At 61.8% G+C, this 18531-nt stretch overlaps 1 protein-coding gene across 1 annotated transcript; it reads right to left on the bottom strand.

Moving 5' to 3' along the window:
- Positions 1–681: 681 nt before the first annotated feature.
- On the bottom strand, positions 682–17801 carry LOC308217064 (cytochrome P450 11B, mitochondrial-like; the record flags this gene model as incomplete). Its single annotated transcript, XM_080609772.1, has 11 exons — positions 682–795; positions 3326–3517; positions 3625–3703; positions 5162–5379; positions 7590–7667; positions 9921–10102; positions 11905–12104; positions 15112–15267; positions 16211–16563; positions 16611–17012; positions 17778–17801. 11 exons carry the CDS (start codon positions 17799–17801, stop codon positions 682–684), a joined length of 1998 nt encoding a protein of 665 aa, XP_080465898.1.
- Between the last annotated feature and the right edge of the window lie 730 nt (positions 17802–18531).

Raw genomic sequence — 18531 nt, 5'->3', positions numbered from 1 at the left:
GGCAGCTGTGCGGGGCGCGGGGGTGCAGTGGGAGGGGTCAGGAAGGGTTTGGGGGGTCCCTACGTGGTCCCGTGTCCCCCCCCGCTGCCGTCGGGGGTCTCCTCTGTGCCCCCCCATGGACACGTGGGGTCCCCTGGCCTCCCCCCCAGGGGCTATTGAGGGTCCCCTGGGCCCCCCCCGGCCACCCCCCCATGAGGCCCCCAAGGAGCCTGCAAGAAGAGTTTCTTGGGGTCTGAGGTCCCAGCAGCCCCTGGGGCAGCTCCTGTCATCTACATGTGATTTACATGGGATCAACCTGTGATTTACATACGATTTATGTGTGATCTACATGTGATTTGCATTTGAGTTACATTCACTTTGCACGTGATTTACATAGGTTTTGCATGTGATTTATATGTGATCTGCAAGTTGTTGCATGTCTATGCTCTAGATGCAATTTACATGTGTGTGATTTGCATATGATCTGCATGTGATTTACATGTTATTTGTGTACAGCTTGTGTGTTATTTATGTGTGATTTGCGCATGATTTATATCTGATTTGTGTGTGATTTGCATGTGATCTGCATGTGATTTGCATGTGATCTGCATGTAATTTGCATGTGATCCGCATGTAATTTGCATGTGATCCGCATGGAATTTGCATGTGATCCGCATGGCCCCGAGGGTCGCTCCCCCCGGCTCAGGTCAGGCTGCGGAAGGTGAGGAGCGGCGACGTCTCCGGCATGAGGATGAAGCGGAACACGGTGGGGACGTCCTCGGCGGACACGGCCTCGATGCTGAAGTTGCGCAAGACCTGGGGGGGCCAAGAGGTTGGGTCAAGGCCGTTGGGCATCGGCTCAAGGGGAGACATCATTGGGTCAAGGGGAGACATCATTGGGTTAAGGGGAGACATCATTGGGTCAAGGGGAGACATCATTGGGTCAAGGGGAGACATTGCTGGGTCAAGGGGAGACATCATTGGGTCAAGGGGAGACATTGCTGGGTCAAGGGGAGAATTTGGGTCAAGCCAATTGGGCATTGCGTCAAGGCCAGACATGGTTGGGTCAAGGCCAGACATGGTTGGGTCAAGGGGAGACATGGTTGGGTCAAGGCCAGACATGGTTGGGTCAAGGGGAGACATGGTTGGGTCAAGGCCAGACATGGTTGGGTCAAGGGGAGACATGGTTGGGTCAAGGCCAGACATGGTTGGGTCAAGGGGAGACATGGTTGGGTTAAGGAAAGAGGTTGGGTCCAGGCCATTGGGCATCAGGTCAAGAGGAGACCCATTGGTCTCAAGCAAGGCATGGCTGGGTCAAGGCAAGACGTGGTTGGGTCAAGGCCAGACACGGTTGGGTCAAGGGGAGACATGGTTGGGTCAAGGCCAGACATGGTTGGGTCAAGGGGAGAGATGGTTGGGTCAAGGCCAGACATGGTTGGGTCAAGGCCAGACATGGTTGGGTCAAGGAGAGACATGGTTGGGTCAAGGCAAGACATGGTTGGGTCAAGGCCAGACATGGTTGGGTCAAGGGGAGACATGGTTGGGTCAAGGCCAGACATGGTTGGGTCAAGGGGAGAGATGGTTGGGTCAAGGCCAGACATGGTTGGGTCAAGGCCAGACATGGTTGGGTCAAGGGGAGACATGGTTGGGTCAAGGCCAGACATGGTTGGGTCAAGGGGAGACATGGTTGGGTCAAGGCCAGACATGGTTGGGTCAAGGGGAGACATGGTTGGGTCAAGGGGAGACATGGTTGGGTCAAGGCAAGACATGGTTGGGTCAAGGCCAGACATGGTTGGGTCAAGGGGAGACATGGTTGGGTCAAGGGGAGACATGGTTGGGTCAAGGGGAGACATGGTTGGGTTAAGGAAAGAGGTTGGGTCCAGGCCATTGGGCATCAGGTCAAGAGGAGACCCATTGGTCTCACGCAAGGCATGGCTGGGTCAAGGCAAGACGTGGTTGGGTCAAGCCCATTGGGCGTTGGGGCAAGCCAAGACATTAAATTAAGCCAAGATGTCATTGGCTCAAGCCAAGAGGTTGGCTCAGGTCAAGAGGTTGGATCAACCCAACACATCCTTGGATCAACCCCACACATCCTTGGATCAACCGAACACATCCTTGGATCAACCCAACACATCCTTGGATCAACCCAACACATCCTTGGATCAACCCAACACATCCTTGGATCAACCCAACACATCCTTGGATCAACCCCACACATCCTTGGATCAACCCCACACATCCTTGGATCAACCCAACACATCCTTGGATCAACCCAACACATCCTTGGATCAACCCCACACATCCTTGGATCAACCCAACACATCCTTGGATCAACCAAACACATCCTTGGATCAACCCAACACATCCTTGGATCAACCCCACACATCCTTGGATCAACCCAACACATCCTTGGATCAACCCAACACATCCTTGGATCAACCCAACACATCCTTGGATCAACCCCACACATCCTTGGATCAACCCCACACGTCCTTGGATCAACCCCACACATCCTTGGATCAAGCCAAGAGGTTGGCTCAAGCCAATTGGTCTTTAGGCCAAGAGAAGAGGTTGGCTTAATGCCAGAGGCTGGCTTGACCCAAAACATCCTAAGCTCATCCCAACCCATCCCGGCCTCATCCCAACCCATCCCTGCCTCATCCCGACCCATCCCTGCCTCATCCCGACCCATCCCTGCCTCATCCCGACCCATCCCGGCCTCATCCCGACCCATCCCTGCCTCATCCCGACCCATCCCTGCCTCATCCCGACCCATCCCTGCCTCATCCCGACCCATCCCTGCCTCATCCCGACCCATCCCGGCCTCATCCCGACCCATCCCTGCCTCATCCCGACCCATCCCTGCCTCATCCCGACCCATCCCTGCCTCATCCCGACCCATCCCGGCCTCATCCCAACCCATCCCTACCTCATCCCGACCCATCCCTGCCTCATCCCAACCCATCCCTACCTCATCCCGACCCATCCCTGCCTCATCCCGACCCATCCCTGCCTCATCCCGACCCATCCCTACCTCATCCCGACCCATCCCTGCCTCATCCCAACCCATCCCTACCTCATCCCGACCCATCCCTACCTCATCCCGACCCATCCCTGCCTCATCCCAACCCATCCCTGCCTCATCCCGACCCATCCCTACCTCATCCCGACCCATCCCGGCCTCATCCCGACCCATCCCTGCCTCATCCCGACCCATCCCGGCCTCATCCCGACCCATCCCTGCCTCATCCTGACCCATCCCTGCCTCATCCCGACCCATCCCGGCCTCATCCCAAGCCCTCCCATCCTCCCCCGTCCCTCCCGGAGCCCCTTCCCCCCGGCTCACATGGACCAGGAACAGGAGCATCTCGGCCTCGGCCAGGCGCCTCCCGATGCACTGCCGGGCGCCGAAGCCGAACGCCAGCGCCTTGAAGCTGTTGTGGCCGCTGCCCAGCCAGCGCCAGGGATCGTAGCGCTGGGGGTGCGGGAAGACGGCCGGGCTGCGGCCCATGGCGTACAGAGCCACCTGGCACAGGGTCTGCGGGGACACAAGGGGGGGGGCCATGGCGTGGGGGGGGGGGGGGGGGGGCCCCCCCGTTCACCCCGGCCCCGTTGACACCCCCCCCCCCCCCCCCCCGCACTCACCCCCGCCGGCACCCGGTACTTGTGGAGCACCACGTCCGTGGCCGGGTAGCGCTGCACCGTGACCCCCACCGGGTACAGCCTGGGGGGCACAGAGGGGCTGGGGTGAAGGGGGCTGGGGGACCCCAACCCCCCCCAGTGCCACCAAGGGAGCCCCTGGAGCTGCAGGGGGAGCCTCCGAGCCCCGGGACCCCCAGAGCCCCCCAAGTGACCCCTCAATGACCCCTCAGTGACCCCTCAGTGACCCCACAGTGACCCCTCAGTGACCCCTCAATGACCCCTCAGTGACCCCTCAGTGACCCCTCAATGACCCCTCAGTGACCCCTCAGTGACCCCTCAATGACCCCTCAATGACCCCTCAATGACCCCTCAGTGACCCCTCAGTGACCCCTCAGTGACCCCACAGTGACCCGTCAGTGACCCCACAATGACCCCTCAATGACCCCACAGTGACCCCTCAATGACCCCTCAGTGACCCCTCAATGACCCCACAGTGACCCCACAGTGACCCCACAATGACCCTACAGTGACCCCTCAGTGACCCCACAGTGACCCCACAGTGACCCCACAGTGACCCCACAATGACCCCTCAATGACCCCACAGTGACCCCTCAGTGATCCCACAATGACCCCACAGTGACCCCACAGTGACCCCACAATGACCCCACAGTGACCCCTCAGTGACCCCACAGTGACCCCACAGTGACCCCACAGTGACCCCACAATGACCCCTCAGTGACCCCTCAGTGATCCCACAATGACCCCACAGTGACCCCTCAGTGACCCCACAGTGACCCCACAATGACCCCACCGTGACCTCCCAATGACCTCACAGTGACCCCACAGTGACCCCACCATGACCCCACAATGACCCCACCGTGACCTCCCAATGACCTCACAGTGACCCCACTGTGACCCCACAATGACCCCACCGTGACCCCACAATGACCCCACCGTGACCTCCCAATGACCTCACAGTGACCCCACAGTGACCCCACAATGACCCCTCAGTGACCCCACAATGACCCCACAATGACCCCTCAGTGACCCCTCAGTGATCCCACAATGACCCCACAGTGACCCCTCAGTGACCCCACAATGACCCCTCAGTGACCCCACAGTGACCCCACAATAACCCCACTGTGACCCCACAATGACCCCACCATGACCCCACAATGACCCCACCGTGACCTCCCAATGACCCCACAATGACCCCTCAGTGACCCCACAATGACCCCACAATGACCCCTCAGTGACCCCACAATGACCCCACAATGACCCCTCAGTGACCCCACAGTGACCCCACAGTGACCCCTCAGTGACCCCACAATGACCCCACAATGACCCCTCAGTGACCCCACAGTGACCCCTCAGTGATCCCACAATGACCCCACAGTGACCCCACAGTGACCCCACAATGACCCCACAATGACCCCACAATGACCCCTCAGTGACCCCACAGTGACCCCTCAGTGACCCCCCAATGACCCCACCGTGACCCCACGATGACCCCTCGGTGACCCCCCGTGCCCCCCCTCACCTCAGGGTCTCTTTGATGGCCGCTTTCAGCAGGGGGAGGGACCCCAGCAGCGCCTGGGGGTCAGCGGGCACCGGGATCGGCCCCGCCCCCTCGGGCCCTGGCCCCGCCCCCTCGAGGCTTGGCCCCGCCCCCGCCGCGCGCAGCTCCTCCCGCAGCGCGCTCTGCACCCGCGGGTTCCGGCCCAGCTCGAACAGCGTGAACAGGAGCGGGACCGCGGTCTGCGGGGGGGCACGTGACCCGCGGCCCGGACCCACAACCGAGACCCACAACCGAGACCCACAACCGAGACCCACAACCGAGACCCACAACCGAGACCCACAACTGAGACCCACAACCGAGACCCACAACCGAGACCCACAACCGAGACCCACAACCGAGACCCACAACTGAGACCCACATCTGAGACCCACATCTGAGACCCACAACCGAGACCCACAACCGAGACCCACAACCGAGACCCACATCTGAGACCCACATCTGAGACCCACAACCGAGACCCACAACCGAGACCCACAACCGAGACCCACAACCGAGACCCACAACCGAGACCCACATCTGAGACCCACATCTGATACCCACAACTGAGACCCACATCTGAGACCCACATCTGAGACCCACAACCGAGACCCACAACCGAGACCCACATCTGAGACCCACATCTGAGACCCACAACTGAGACCCACATCTGAGACCCACATCTGAGACCCACAACCGAGACCCACATCTGAGACCCACATCTGAGACCCACATCTGAGACCCACAACCGAGACCCACAACCGAGACCCACATCTGAGACCCACATCTGAGACCCACAACCGAGACCCACATCTGAGACCCACATCTGAGACCCACATCTGAGACCCACAACCGAGACCCACAACCGAGACCCACATCTGAGACCCACATCTGAGACCCACAACCGAGACCCACAACCGAGACCCACATCTGAGACCCACATCTGAGACCCACAACCGAGACCCACATCTGAGACCCACATCTGAGACCCACAACCGAGACCCACAACCGAGACCCACAACCGAGACCCACATCTGAGACCCACATCTGAGACCCACAACCGAGACCCACAACCGAGACCCACAACCGAGACCCACATCTGAGACCCACAACCGAGACCCACAACCGAGACCCACATCTGAGACCCACATCTGATACCCACAACTGAGACCCACATCTGAGACCCACATCTGAGACCCACAACCGAGACCCACAACCGAGACCCACATCTGAGACCCACATCTGAGACCCACAACCGAGACCCACATCTGAGACCCACATCTGAGACCCACAACCGAGACCCACATCTGAGACCCACATCTGAGACCCACATCTGAGACCCACAACCGAGACCCACAACCGAGACCCACATCTGAGACCCACATCTGAGACCCACATCCGAGACCCACAACCGAGACCCACAACCGAGACCCACATCTGAGACCCACATCTGAGACCCACAACCGAGACCCACATCTGAGACCCACATCTGAGACCCACAACCGAGACCCACAACCGAGACCCACATCTGAGACCCACATCTGAGACCCACAACCGAGACCCACAACCGAGACCCACAACCGAGACCCACGGCCCGGACCCACAACCGAGACCCACAACCGAGACCCACATCTGAGACCCACATCTGAGACCCACAACTGAGACCCACAACCGAGACCCACAACCGAGACCCACATCTGAGACCCACATCTGAGACCCACAACCGAGACCCACAACCGAGACCCACATCTGAGACCCACAACCGAGACCCACAACCGAGACCCACAACCGAGACCCACAACCGAGACCCACAACTGAGACCCACATCTGAGACCCACATCTGAGACCCACATCTGAGACCCACAACCGAGACCCACATCTGAGACCCACAACCGAGACCCACAACCGAGACCCACATCTGAGACCCACAACCGAGACCCACATCTGAGACCCACATCTGAGACCCACAACCGAGACCCACATCTGAGACCCACAACTGAGACCCACATCTGAGACCCACATCTGAGACCCACAACCGAGACCCACAACCGAGACCCACATCTGAGACCCACAACCGAGACCCACAACCGAGACCCACATCTGAGACCCACAACCGAGACCCACAACCGAGACCCACATCTGAGACCCACAACCGAGACCCACAACCGAGACCCACAACCGAGACCCACATCTGAGACCCACATCTGAGACCCACAACTGAGACCCACAACCGAGACCCACATCTGAGACCCACAACCGAGACCCACATCCGAGACCCACATCTGAGACCCACATCTGAGTCCTACTGACTCCCCTGACCCCTGTTATGCCCCATGCCCCCCATAACCCCCAATGCCCCCCCATCCCCTTCACACCCCCCCTACCCCCCGTGCCCCCCCGTGCCCCCCCTCACGGTGTCCACGCCGCCCGCAGTGAACTCGGTCACGTTGGCCCGGATGGAGTCGAGCGGGAGCCGGGCCTGGAGCAGGAGCTGAGCCAGGAGCCCCCCCCCGGGCCCTCCCCCGGCCCCCCCCCGGCAGAAGGCGCGGTAAATGCGCTGGATGCTCTCGTCCGCTGGGGGGCGACAGAGAGCGGGGGGGGGGGGGGGGTCAAGGGCGGGCAAAGGGGGGGGCAGTGGGGAAAAGGGAGGGTGATGGGGGGGGGGCAATGGGGGGGGTGCTTGGGGGTCACCTGGGGTCATGGGGGGGGGCAAGCGGGAGCCATGGGGGGCAATGGGGGTGTCGGGGGGGGGCATGGGCGGGGAGGGGGATGGGGGGGGGATCCCATCTCCCCCATTGTATTGGGGGCGCTCCAGACGGTGGCCCTATGGAGGGGGTACCCCATGGGGGGGGTGTCCATGGGGTGTCCATGGGGTGCCCCATAAGGGTTCCCATAGGGGGTGTCTATGGGGTGTCCATGGGGTGCCCCATAAGGGTTCCCATAGGGGGTGTCTATGGGGCGTCCATGGGGTGCCCCATAAGGGTTCCCATAGGGGGTGTCTATGGGGCGTCCATGGGGTGCCCCATAAGGGTCCCCCATAGGGGGTGTCTATGGGGTGTCCATGGGGTGCCCCATAAGGGTTCCCATAGGGGGTGTCTATGGGGTCTCTATGGGGCGCCCCATAAGGGTTCCCATAGGGGGTGTCTATGGGGTGTCCATGGGGTGCCCCATAAGGGTTCCCATAGGGGGTGTCTATGGGGCGTCCTTGGGGTGCCCCATAAGGGTTCCCATAGGGGGTGTCTATGGGGCGTCCTTGGGGTGCCCCATAAGGGTTCCCATAGGGGGTGTCTATGGGGCGTCCTTGGGGTGCCCCATAAGGGTTCCCATAGGGGGTGTCTATGGGGTGTCCATGGGGTGCCCCATAAGGGTTCCCATAGGGGGTGTCTATGGGGCGTCCATGGGGTGCCCCATAAGGGTCCCCCATAGGGGGTGTCTATGGGGCGTCCATGGGGTGCCCCATAAGGGTCCCCCATAGGGGGTGTCTATGGGGCGTCCATGGGGTGCCCCATAAGGGTTCCCATAGGGGGTGTCTATGGGGCGTCCATGGGGTGCCCCATAAGGGTTCCCATAGGGGGTGTCTATGGGGCGTCCATGGGGTGCCCCATAAGGGTTCCCATAGGGGGTGTCTATGGGGCGTCCATGGGGTGCCCCATAAGGGTTCCCATAGGGGGTGTCTATGGGGTGTCCATGGGGTGCCCCATAAGGGTTCCCATAGGGGGTGTCTATGGGGTGTCCATGGGGTGCCCCATAAGGGTTCCCATAGGGGGTGTCTATGGGGCGTCCATGGGGTGCCCCATAAGGGTTCCCATAGGGGGTGTCTATGGGGCGTCCATGGGGTGCCCCATAAGGGTTCCCATAGGGGGTGTCTATGGGGCGTCCATGGGGTGCCCCATAAGGGTTCCCATAGGGGGTGTCTATGGGGCGTCCATGGGGTGCCCCATAAGGGTTCCCATAGGGGGTGTCTATGGGGTGTCCATGGGGTGCCCCATAAGGGTTCCCATAGGGGGTGTCTATGGGGCGTCCTTGGGGTGCCCCATAAGGGTTCCCATAGGGGGTGTCTATGGGGCGTCCTTGGGGTGCCCCATAAGGGTTCCCATAGGGGGTGTCTATGGGGTGTCCTTGGGGTGCCCCATAAGGGTTCCCATAGGGGGTGTCTATGGGGTGTCCATGGGGTGCCCCATAAGGGTTCCCATAGGGGGTGTCTATGGGGCGTCCATGGGGTGCCCCATAAGGGTCCCCCATAGGGGGTGTCTATGGGGCGTCCATGGGGTGCCCCATAAGGGTCCCCCATAGGGGGTGTCTATGGGGCGTCCATGGGGTGCCCCATAAGGGTTCCCATAGGGGGTGTCTATGGGGCGTCCATGGGGTGCCCCATAAGGGTTCCCATAGGGGGTGTCTATGGGGCGTCCATGGGGTGCCCCATAAGGGTTCCCATAGGGGGTGTCTATGGGGCGTCCATGGGGTGCCCCATAAGGGTTCCCATAGGGGGTGTCTATGGGGTGTCCATGGGGTGCCCCATAAGGGTTCCCATAGGGGGTGTCTATGGGGCGTCCATGGGGTGCCCCATAAGGGTTCCCATAGGGGGTGTCTATGGGGCGTCCATGGGGTGCCCCATAAGGGTTCCCATAGGGGGTGTCTATGGGGCGTCCATGGGGTGCCCCATAAGGGTCCCCCATAGGGGGTGCCCCCCCGCGGCTGCCCCACGGGTCCCCCCCTCACCGTGCTCGAAGATGATGTCCCAGGCCCGGAGATGCTCCTGCCAGAGGGGGGGGGGCAGGAGGCGCAGGACGCGGGGGGGCAGGAACAGCAGGGGGGGGGTGGTTCTCAGCATCGCCTCCAGCGCCCCCAGGAAGCGCTGGGCCCCCCCCGGGGCCGCGCCCCCCCCCAGCAGCCCCAGGCGCTCCCCGTACAGGGCGTAGCTGCTGGCTGCAGGCTGGGTGGGGGGGAGGGCAGAGTCACCCCGGGGTCCCCAGTGGGGCCCTGGGTGCTGGGAGGGGGGGGGGCATTGGGTGGGGGTCACCCCCCCCCAACCCCGCCATCCCCTATGGATACGGGGGGGGTCCCCAAGCTCTGCCCCCACTGCTCCTACAAGGGGTGCTGGGGGCCCCAGTGTTGTCTCTATGGCCATGGGTGGGCGGCTCCATGTCCCATCCACCACATCCAATCCCATCCCCATCCCATCCCCATCCCCATCCCATCCCCATCCCCATCCCATCCCCATCCCCATCCCCATCCCATCCCCATCCCATCCCCATGCCCATCCCCATCCCATCCCCATGCCCATCCCCATCCCATCCCCATCCCATCCCCATCCCCATCCCATCCCCATCCCCATCCCATCCCCATCCCCATCCCCATCCCATCCCATCCCCATCCCATCCCCATCCCATCCCCATCCCATCCCCATCCCATCCCATCCCATCCCCATCCCATCCCCATCCCATCCCCATCCCCATCCCATCCCCATCCCCATCCCATCCCCATCCCCATCCCCTTCCCATCCCCATCCCCATCCCCATCCCATCCCCATCCCATCCCCATCCCATCCCCATCCCATCCCATCCCATCCCCATCCCATCCCCATCCCATCCCCATCCCCATCCCATCCCCATCCCCATCCCATCCCCATCCCCATCCCCTTCCCATCCCCATCCCCATCCCCATCCCATCCCCATCCCCATCCCATCCCCATCCCATCCCCATCCCATCCCCATCCCATCCCCATCCCCATCCCCATCCCATCCCCATCCCATCCCCATCCCCATCCCCATCCCCATCCCATCCCCATCCCCATCCCATCCCCATCCCATCCCCATCCCCATCCCCATCCCATCCCATCCCCATCCCATCCCCATCCCATCCCCATCCCATCCCCATCCCCATCCCCATCCCATCCCCATCCCATCCCCATCCCCATCCCCATCCCCATCCCATCCCCATCCCATCCCATCCCCATCCCCATCCCCATCCCCATCCCATCCCCATCCCATCCCATCCCCATCCCCATCCCCATCCCATTCCATCCCCATCCCCATCCCATCTCCTTGAGTCCCTTTTGGGGTGTCCCATTGTGGTTATCCCAATAGGGCGGTCTCCCACTGGGTCTCCCATTGATGTCTCCCATTGGGGTCTCCCATTGGCTCTCCCATTGATATCTCCCATTGGGGTCTCCCATTGGCTCTCCCATTGATGTCTCCCATTGATGTCTCCCATTGATGTTTCCCATTTGCTCTCCCATTGATGTCTCCCATTGATGTCTCCCATTGATGTCTCCCATTGATGTCTCCCATTGATGTCTCCCATTGATGTCTCCCATTTGCTCTCCCATTGATGTCTCCCATTGATGTCTCCCATTGATGTTTCCCATTTGCTCTCCCATTGATGTCTCCCATTGATGTCTCCCATTGATGTCTCCCATTGATGTCTCCCATTGGCTCTCCCATTGATGTCTCCCATTGATGTCTCCCATTGATGTCTCCCATTTGCTCTCCCATTGATGTCTCCCATTGGGGTCTCCCATTGATGTCTCCCATTGATGTCTCCCATTGATGTCTCCCATTGGCTCTCCCATTGATGTCTCCCATTGATGTCTCCCATTGATGTCTCCCATTGGCTCTCCCATTGATGTCTCCCATTGATGTCTCCCATTGGCTCTCCCATTGATGTCTCCCATTGGCTCTCCCATTGGTGCCTCCCATTGGGTCTCCGGTCGTGCCCCCCCCTCGCACCCTCGAGCGTGAACCGGAAGAGCAGGGGGTGGGGGTCGATGGTGACGGCTCCGCTCGGGCTCTGCCGCAGGCGCTGCCCCAGGGCGGCCGCGAAGTCCCTGGCGACGGCGTCGAGCAGGGGCAGGAAGCGGCGCGCGCCCGCGGGGCTCAGCAGCTCCGGGTTCAGAGCCAGGCGGTCCGAGCGCCACGAGGGCCCGTTCCTGCGGGGGCACCGGGCACCCACTGCAGCCACTGCACCCACTGCACCCACTGCAGACACTGCACCCAATGTACCCACTGCAGCCACTGCACCCAATGTACCCACTGCAGACACTGCACCCACTGCAGACACTGCACCCAATGTACCCACTGCACCCATAGCACCCACTGCAGACACTGCACCCACTGCAGACACTGCAGCCACTGCACCCAATGTACCCACTGCAGACACTGCACCCACTGCAGACACTGCAGACACTGCACCCAATGTACCCACTGCAGACACTGCACCCAATGTACCCACTGCAGCCACTGCACCCACTGCAGACACTGCACCCAATGTACCCACTGCAGACACTGCACCCACTGCAGCCACTGCACCCATAGCACCCACTGCAGACACTGCGCCCACTGCACCCACTGCAGACACTGCACCCATAGCACCCACTGCAGACACTGCACCCAATGTACCCACTGCAGACACTGCACCCACTGCAGACACTGCACCCAATGTACCCACTGCAGACACTGCACCCACTGCAGACACTGCACCCAATGTACCCACTGCACCCATAGCACCCACTGCAGCCACTGCACCCACTGCTCCCACTGCAGACATAGCACCCACTGCAGACACTGCACCCAATGTACCCACTGCACCCATAGCACCCACTGCAGCCACTGCACCCACTGCTCCCACTGCAGACACTGCACCCACTGCAGACACTGCACCCAATGTACCCACTGCACCCATAGCACCCACTGCACCCACTGCGCCCACTGCACACACTGCACCCATAGCACCCACTGCACCCACTGCAGCCACAGCACCCAATGTACCCACTGCACCCATAGCACCCACTGCACCCACTGCAGCCACTGCACCCACTGCACCCAATGTACCCACTGCACCCATAGCACCCACTGCTCCCACTGCACCCACTGCACCCACTGCACCCATAGCACCCACTGCACCCATTGCATCCACTGCACCCACTGCACCCAATGTGCCCACTGCACCCATAGCACACACTGCACCCACTGCAGCCAATGTACACACTGCACACACTGCACCCATAGCACCCACTGCACCCACAGCACCCACTGCACCCAATGTACACACTGCACTCATAGCACCCACTGCAGCCACTGCACCCATAGCACCCACTGCACCCACTGCTCCCACTGCAGCCACTGCACCCACTGCACCCATAGCACCCATAGCACCCACGGCACCCACTGCACCCACTGCACCCATAGCACCCACTGCACCCACTGCTCCCACTGCAGCCACTGCACCCACTGCACCCATAGCACCCATAGCACCCACGGCACCCACTGCACCCACTGCACCCATAGCACCCACTGCACCCATAGCACCCACTGCACCCAATGTACACACTGCACTCATAGCACCCACTGCAGCCACTGCATCCATTGCACCCACAGCACCCACTGCACACACCGCAGTCAACGTACCCACTGCACCCATAGCACCCATCGCACCCACTGTACCTACTTCACCCACTGCACCCACTGCACCCACAGCACCCACTGCACACACTGCACCCAGTGAACCCACTGCACCCAGTGTACCCACTGCACCCAATGTACCCACTGCACCCACTGCACCCATAGCACACACTGCAGCCTCTGCACACACTGCATCCATAGCACCCACTGCGCCCACTGCACCCACAGCACCCACAGCACCCACTGCACCTATAGCACCAACTGCACCCAATGTACCCACTGCACCCGCTGCACCCGATGTACCCAATGTACCCACTGCACCCACTGCACCCACTGCACCCGTAGCACCCAATGTACCCACTGCACCCACGGCACCCACTGCACCCACGGCACCCATAGCACCCATGGTACCCATAGCACCCATTGCACCCATAGCACCCATGACATCCACTGCACCCATAGCACCCATTGCACCAATAGCACCCACTGCACCCACAGCACCCATTGCACCCACAGTGCCCATTACACCCACGGCACCCACAGCACCCATTGCACCCATAGCACCCATAGCACCCATAGCACCCATAGCCACCATGAACCCAGAGCACCCATAGCAACCATGGACCCATAGCACCCATTGCACCCATTGCATGCATAGCAACCATGGACCCATAGTACCCATGGCACCCACTGCACCCATAGCACCGATAGCCCGCATAGCAACCATGGACTCATAGTACCCATAGCACCCATAGCACCATAGCCCCATAGCACCATAGCACCCATAGCACTGTAGCCCCATAGCACCATAGCACCCATAGCACCATAGCAGCCATAGCACCGTAGCCCCATAGCCCCATGGCACCATGGTCCCATAGCCCCACAGCACCATAGCCCTATAGCCCCATAGCACCTGTAGCCCCTTAGCACCCATACCAACATTGGCCAGCACTGACCACCATTGACCACCATGGCCTCCATGGCTTCCATTGACCACCATGGCCTCCATGGCCTCCATGACCCCCATGACCCCCATAGCTTCCATTGACCTCCATGGCCTCCATGACCCTCATGGCCTCCACGACCTCCATGACCAACGTGACCTCCATGGCTTCCATTGACCTCCATGACCACCACCACGATGACCATTACCCCCATGACCACCATCTCCATGACCCCCATGACCCCCATGACCCCCATGACCACCATGGCCTCCACGACCTCCATGACCAACGTGACCTCCATGGCTTCCATTGACCTCCACGACCACCACCACGATGACCATTACCCCCATGACCACCATCTCCATGACCCCCATGACCCCCATGACCCCCATGACCACCATGGCCTCCACGACCTCCATGACCAACGTGACCTCCATGGCTTCCATTGACCTCCACGACCACCACCACGATGACCATTACCCCCATGACCACCATCTCCATGACCCCCATGACCAACGTGACCACCGAGCCCAATGAGACCCCCGTGACCCAGGCTCCCCAAAGCCCCTTCCTGGTGCCGGCCCCCCCTTACAGCAGGAAGAGGCCGCACTTGTGGTTGCGCAGGCGCCGGTGGGCGCTCCAGGCCTCGATCCCCATGCGGCGCGGGAAGGCGCCCTCGGCGCGGAAGAGCTGCGCCGCGTCCCGCGGGAGCAGAACGTTCACGCACTCGTAGGTGCCCACCCGCTCCCTGCACAGCGCGGGGGGGTCAGGGGGGAGCCCAGCCGAGGGGAGCTGCCAGCGTGGGGGCAATGGGGGGATGGCGGCAAGGGGGAGAACCCAACCGAGGGGCTCTACCAACAGTGAGATCAATGGGGTGGGATGGGGTCAATGGGGTGGGATGGGGTCAATGGGGTGGGATGGGATCAATGGGGTGGGATGGGGTCAATGGGGTGGGATGGGGTCAATGGGGTGGGATGGCGTCAACAAGGAGCACCCAATCGATGGCTCCCACCACCCTGAGGGGGCCAATGGGATGGGATTGGTCAATGGTGATCACCCAATCAAAGTGCCCCAGCACCCTGGGATGAGTGAATGGAAGGGGATTGAGATCAGTAGGATGGGATGGGGTCTATAGGGTGGGATGGGGTCAAGAGGATGGGATCAATGGGATGGGGTCAATGGGATGGGATCAATGGGATGTGATGGGATCAATGGGGTGGGATCAATGGGATGGGATCAATGGGGTGGGATCAATGGGGTGGGATCAATGGGGTGGGATCAATGGGATGGGATCAATGGGGTGGGATCAATGGGGTGGGATCAATGGGATGGGGTCAATGGGATGAGGTCAATGGGGTGGGATCAAAGGGATGGGATCAATGGGATGGGATCAATGGGATGAGGTCAATGGGATGGGGTCAATGGGGTGGGATCAATGGGATGGGGTCAATGGGATGGGGTCAATGGGGTGGGATCAATGGGATGGGGTCAATGGGATGGGGTCAATGGGGTGGGATGGGGTCAAGAGGATGGGATGGGGTCAATGGGATGGGATGGGATCAATGGGATGTGATGGGATCAATGGGGTGGGATCAATGGGGTGGGATCAATGGGGTGGGATCAATGGGGTGGGATCAATGGGGTGGGATCAATGGGGTGCGATGGGGTCAGTGCCCCCCCGTCCCCCCCACCTGTAGACGGGCCCGAGGCTGCCGAAGGCCTCCTGCATGCGGAGGTGGAAGCGCTGGGAGCCGCCGCGGCGCCAGAGCCGGAGGAGGTTGAGCCACGGCCCCCGGCCCAGGCTGGGGATGGCCTCGAAGGGCTCCGGAGCCCCCCCCGCGCCCCCCAGCGCCCCCTGCGGCCGCATCCCCTTGGGACGGGACGGGGACGGGGCCTGGGTCTGATCCTGGTCCTGGTCCCGGTCCCGGTCCCGGTCCTGGTCCCGGTCCCGGTCCTGGTCCTGGGTCCGGTCCTGGTCCCGGTCCTGGTCCTGGCCCTGGTCCTGGGTCCGGTCCTGCTCCTGGTCCCGGTCCTGGTCCTGGTCCTGATCCCGGTCCTGATCCCGGTCCTGGTCCCGGTCCTGGTCCTGGCCCTGGTCCTGGGTCCGGTCCTGCTCCTGGTCCCGGTCCTGGTCCGGTCCTGGTCCCGGTCCTGGTCCTGGTCCCGGTCCTGGTCCTGGTCCCGGTCCTGGTCCCGGTCCCGGTCCTGGTCCCGGTCCCGGTCCCGGTCCTGGTCCTGGTCCCGGTCCTGGTCCTGATCCCGGTCCTGGTCCCGGTCCTGGTCCTGGTCCTGGTCCTGGTCCCGGTCCCGGTCCTGATCCCGGTCCTGGTCCTGGTCCTGGTCCTGATCCCGGTCCTGGTCCCGGTCCTGGTCCTGGTCCTGGTCCTGGTCCTGGTCCCGGTCCCGGTCCTGGTCCTGATCCCGGTCCTGATCCCGGTCCTGGTCCTGATCCCGGTCCTGGTCCCGGTCCCGGTCCTGGTCCTGGTCCTGGTCCTGGGTCCGGTCCCAGGCCCCATCCCCGGGGCTCCCCCTTTATTCCCCTCCCCAAGGCCAGGGGCGGCCCCAGCGGCTCCAGCTCCACCCCACCCCCCCCCCCGGGATGTGTGGGGCACGGGGAGGTGTGGGGAGAGCACTGAGCCCCATAGAGACCATAGGGACCCATAGGGACCCATAAAGACCATAGGGACCCATAGAGACCATAGAGACTATAGAGACCATAGGGACCCATAGGGACCCATAGGGACCCATAGAGACCATCGGGACTCATAGAGACCATAGAGACCCATAGAGACCATAGGGACCCATAGAGACCCCATAGAGACCCCATAGAGACTCATAGAGCCCCATAGAGCACCATAGAGACCCCAGAGACCCATAGAGACCCCATAGAGACCCATGAGGACCCACAGAGACACAAAGTACCCATTGAGCCCCACAGAACCCCAAGCAACATCACTCCATAGCAGCCCACAGCACCCCACAGCATCCAGCCCCATAGCATACACAGCCCCATAGCACTCGATAGCACCCCACAGCCCACAGCATCCAGCCCCACATACCCTGAGCCTGGCACCCCATAGCACTCTATAGCACCCTATAGCACCCCACAGCACCCAAAAGAACCCCACAGCACCCCACAGCACCCTATAGCACCCCATAGCCCACAGCATCCATAGAACCCAGCCCCACATATCCTGAGCCCAGCATCCATAGAACCCAGCCCCACAGCACCCTATAGCACCCCATAGCACCCCATACCCCCCACACCACCCAGCCCCCCATATCCTGAGCCCCTCACCCCACATCCCCCATAGCAGCGCCCCCCCCCCCCGGCCGCTCCGCGCTATGGGGCAGCCTCGGGGGGGTCCCTCCCCCCCCTTGGTTCCGCCCCCTCCCCTCCCCCCCCGCAGCTAAAAATACCCCGAGGCCAAGGGCGGGGGCGAGGCCGGGGGGGGGCGGGGGGGGCCTGGGATCGGTGGGGCCCGAGGGGGGGGTCCCCGGGGGGGGAGGGGCAGGGGGATCTGTGGGGCTCCGGATCCATGGGGCTGAAGGGGGGATCCCTGGGGATCAACGGGGATGGGTATGGGGGGATCTGTGGGGCAGGGGATCCATGGGGATCAATGGGGCTGGGCATGGGGAAATCCATGGGGCAGGGGATCCATGTGGTACAGGGGATCTATGGGGCAGTGGGATCCATTGGACATGGGGATCTATGGGGCAGGGGGATCCATTGGACAGGGGGATCCATGGGACAGGGGATCCATGGGACACAGGGGATCTATGGGGCAGCAGGATCCATTGGACAGGAGGATCCATGGGGATCAATGGGCCTGGGTATGGGGGAATCCATGGGGCAGGGGGATCCATGGGGATCAATGGGGCTGGGTATGGGGGGATCCATGGGGCAGGGGATCCATGGGGCACAGGGGATCGATGTGGCACAGGGCATCTATGGGGCAGCAGGATCTGTTGGACAGGAGTGCCCATGGGGCAGAGGATCTATAGGTCCTGA

Source organism: Psittacula echo (assembly GCF_963264785.1).
Source record: "Psittacula echo genome assembly, chromosome: 2".
Classification (NCBI taxonomy): Eukaryota; Metazoa; Chordata; class Aves; order Psittaciformes; family Psittacidae; genus Psittacula; species Psittacula echo.
This window is presented reverse-complemented; position numbering and strand designations above follow the sequence as displayed.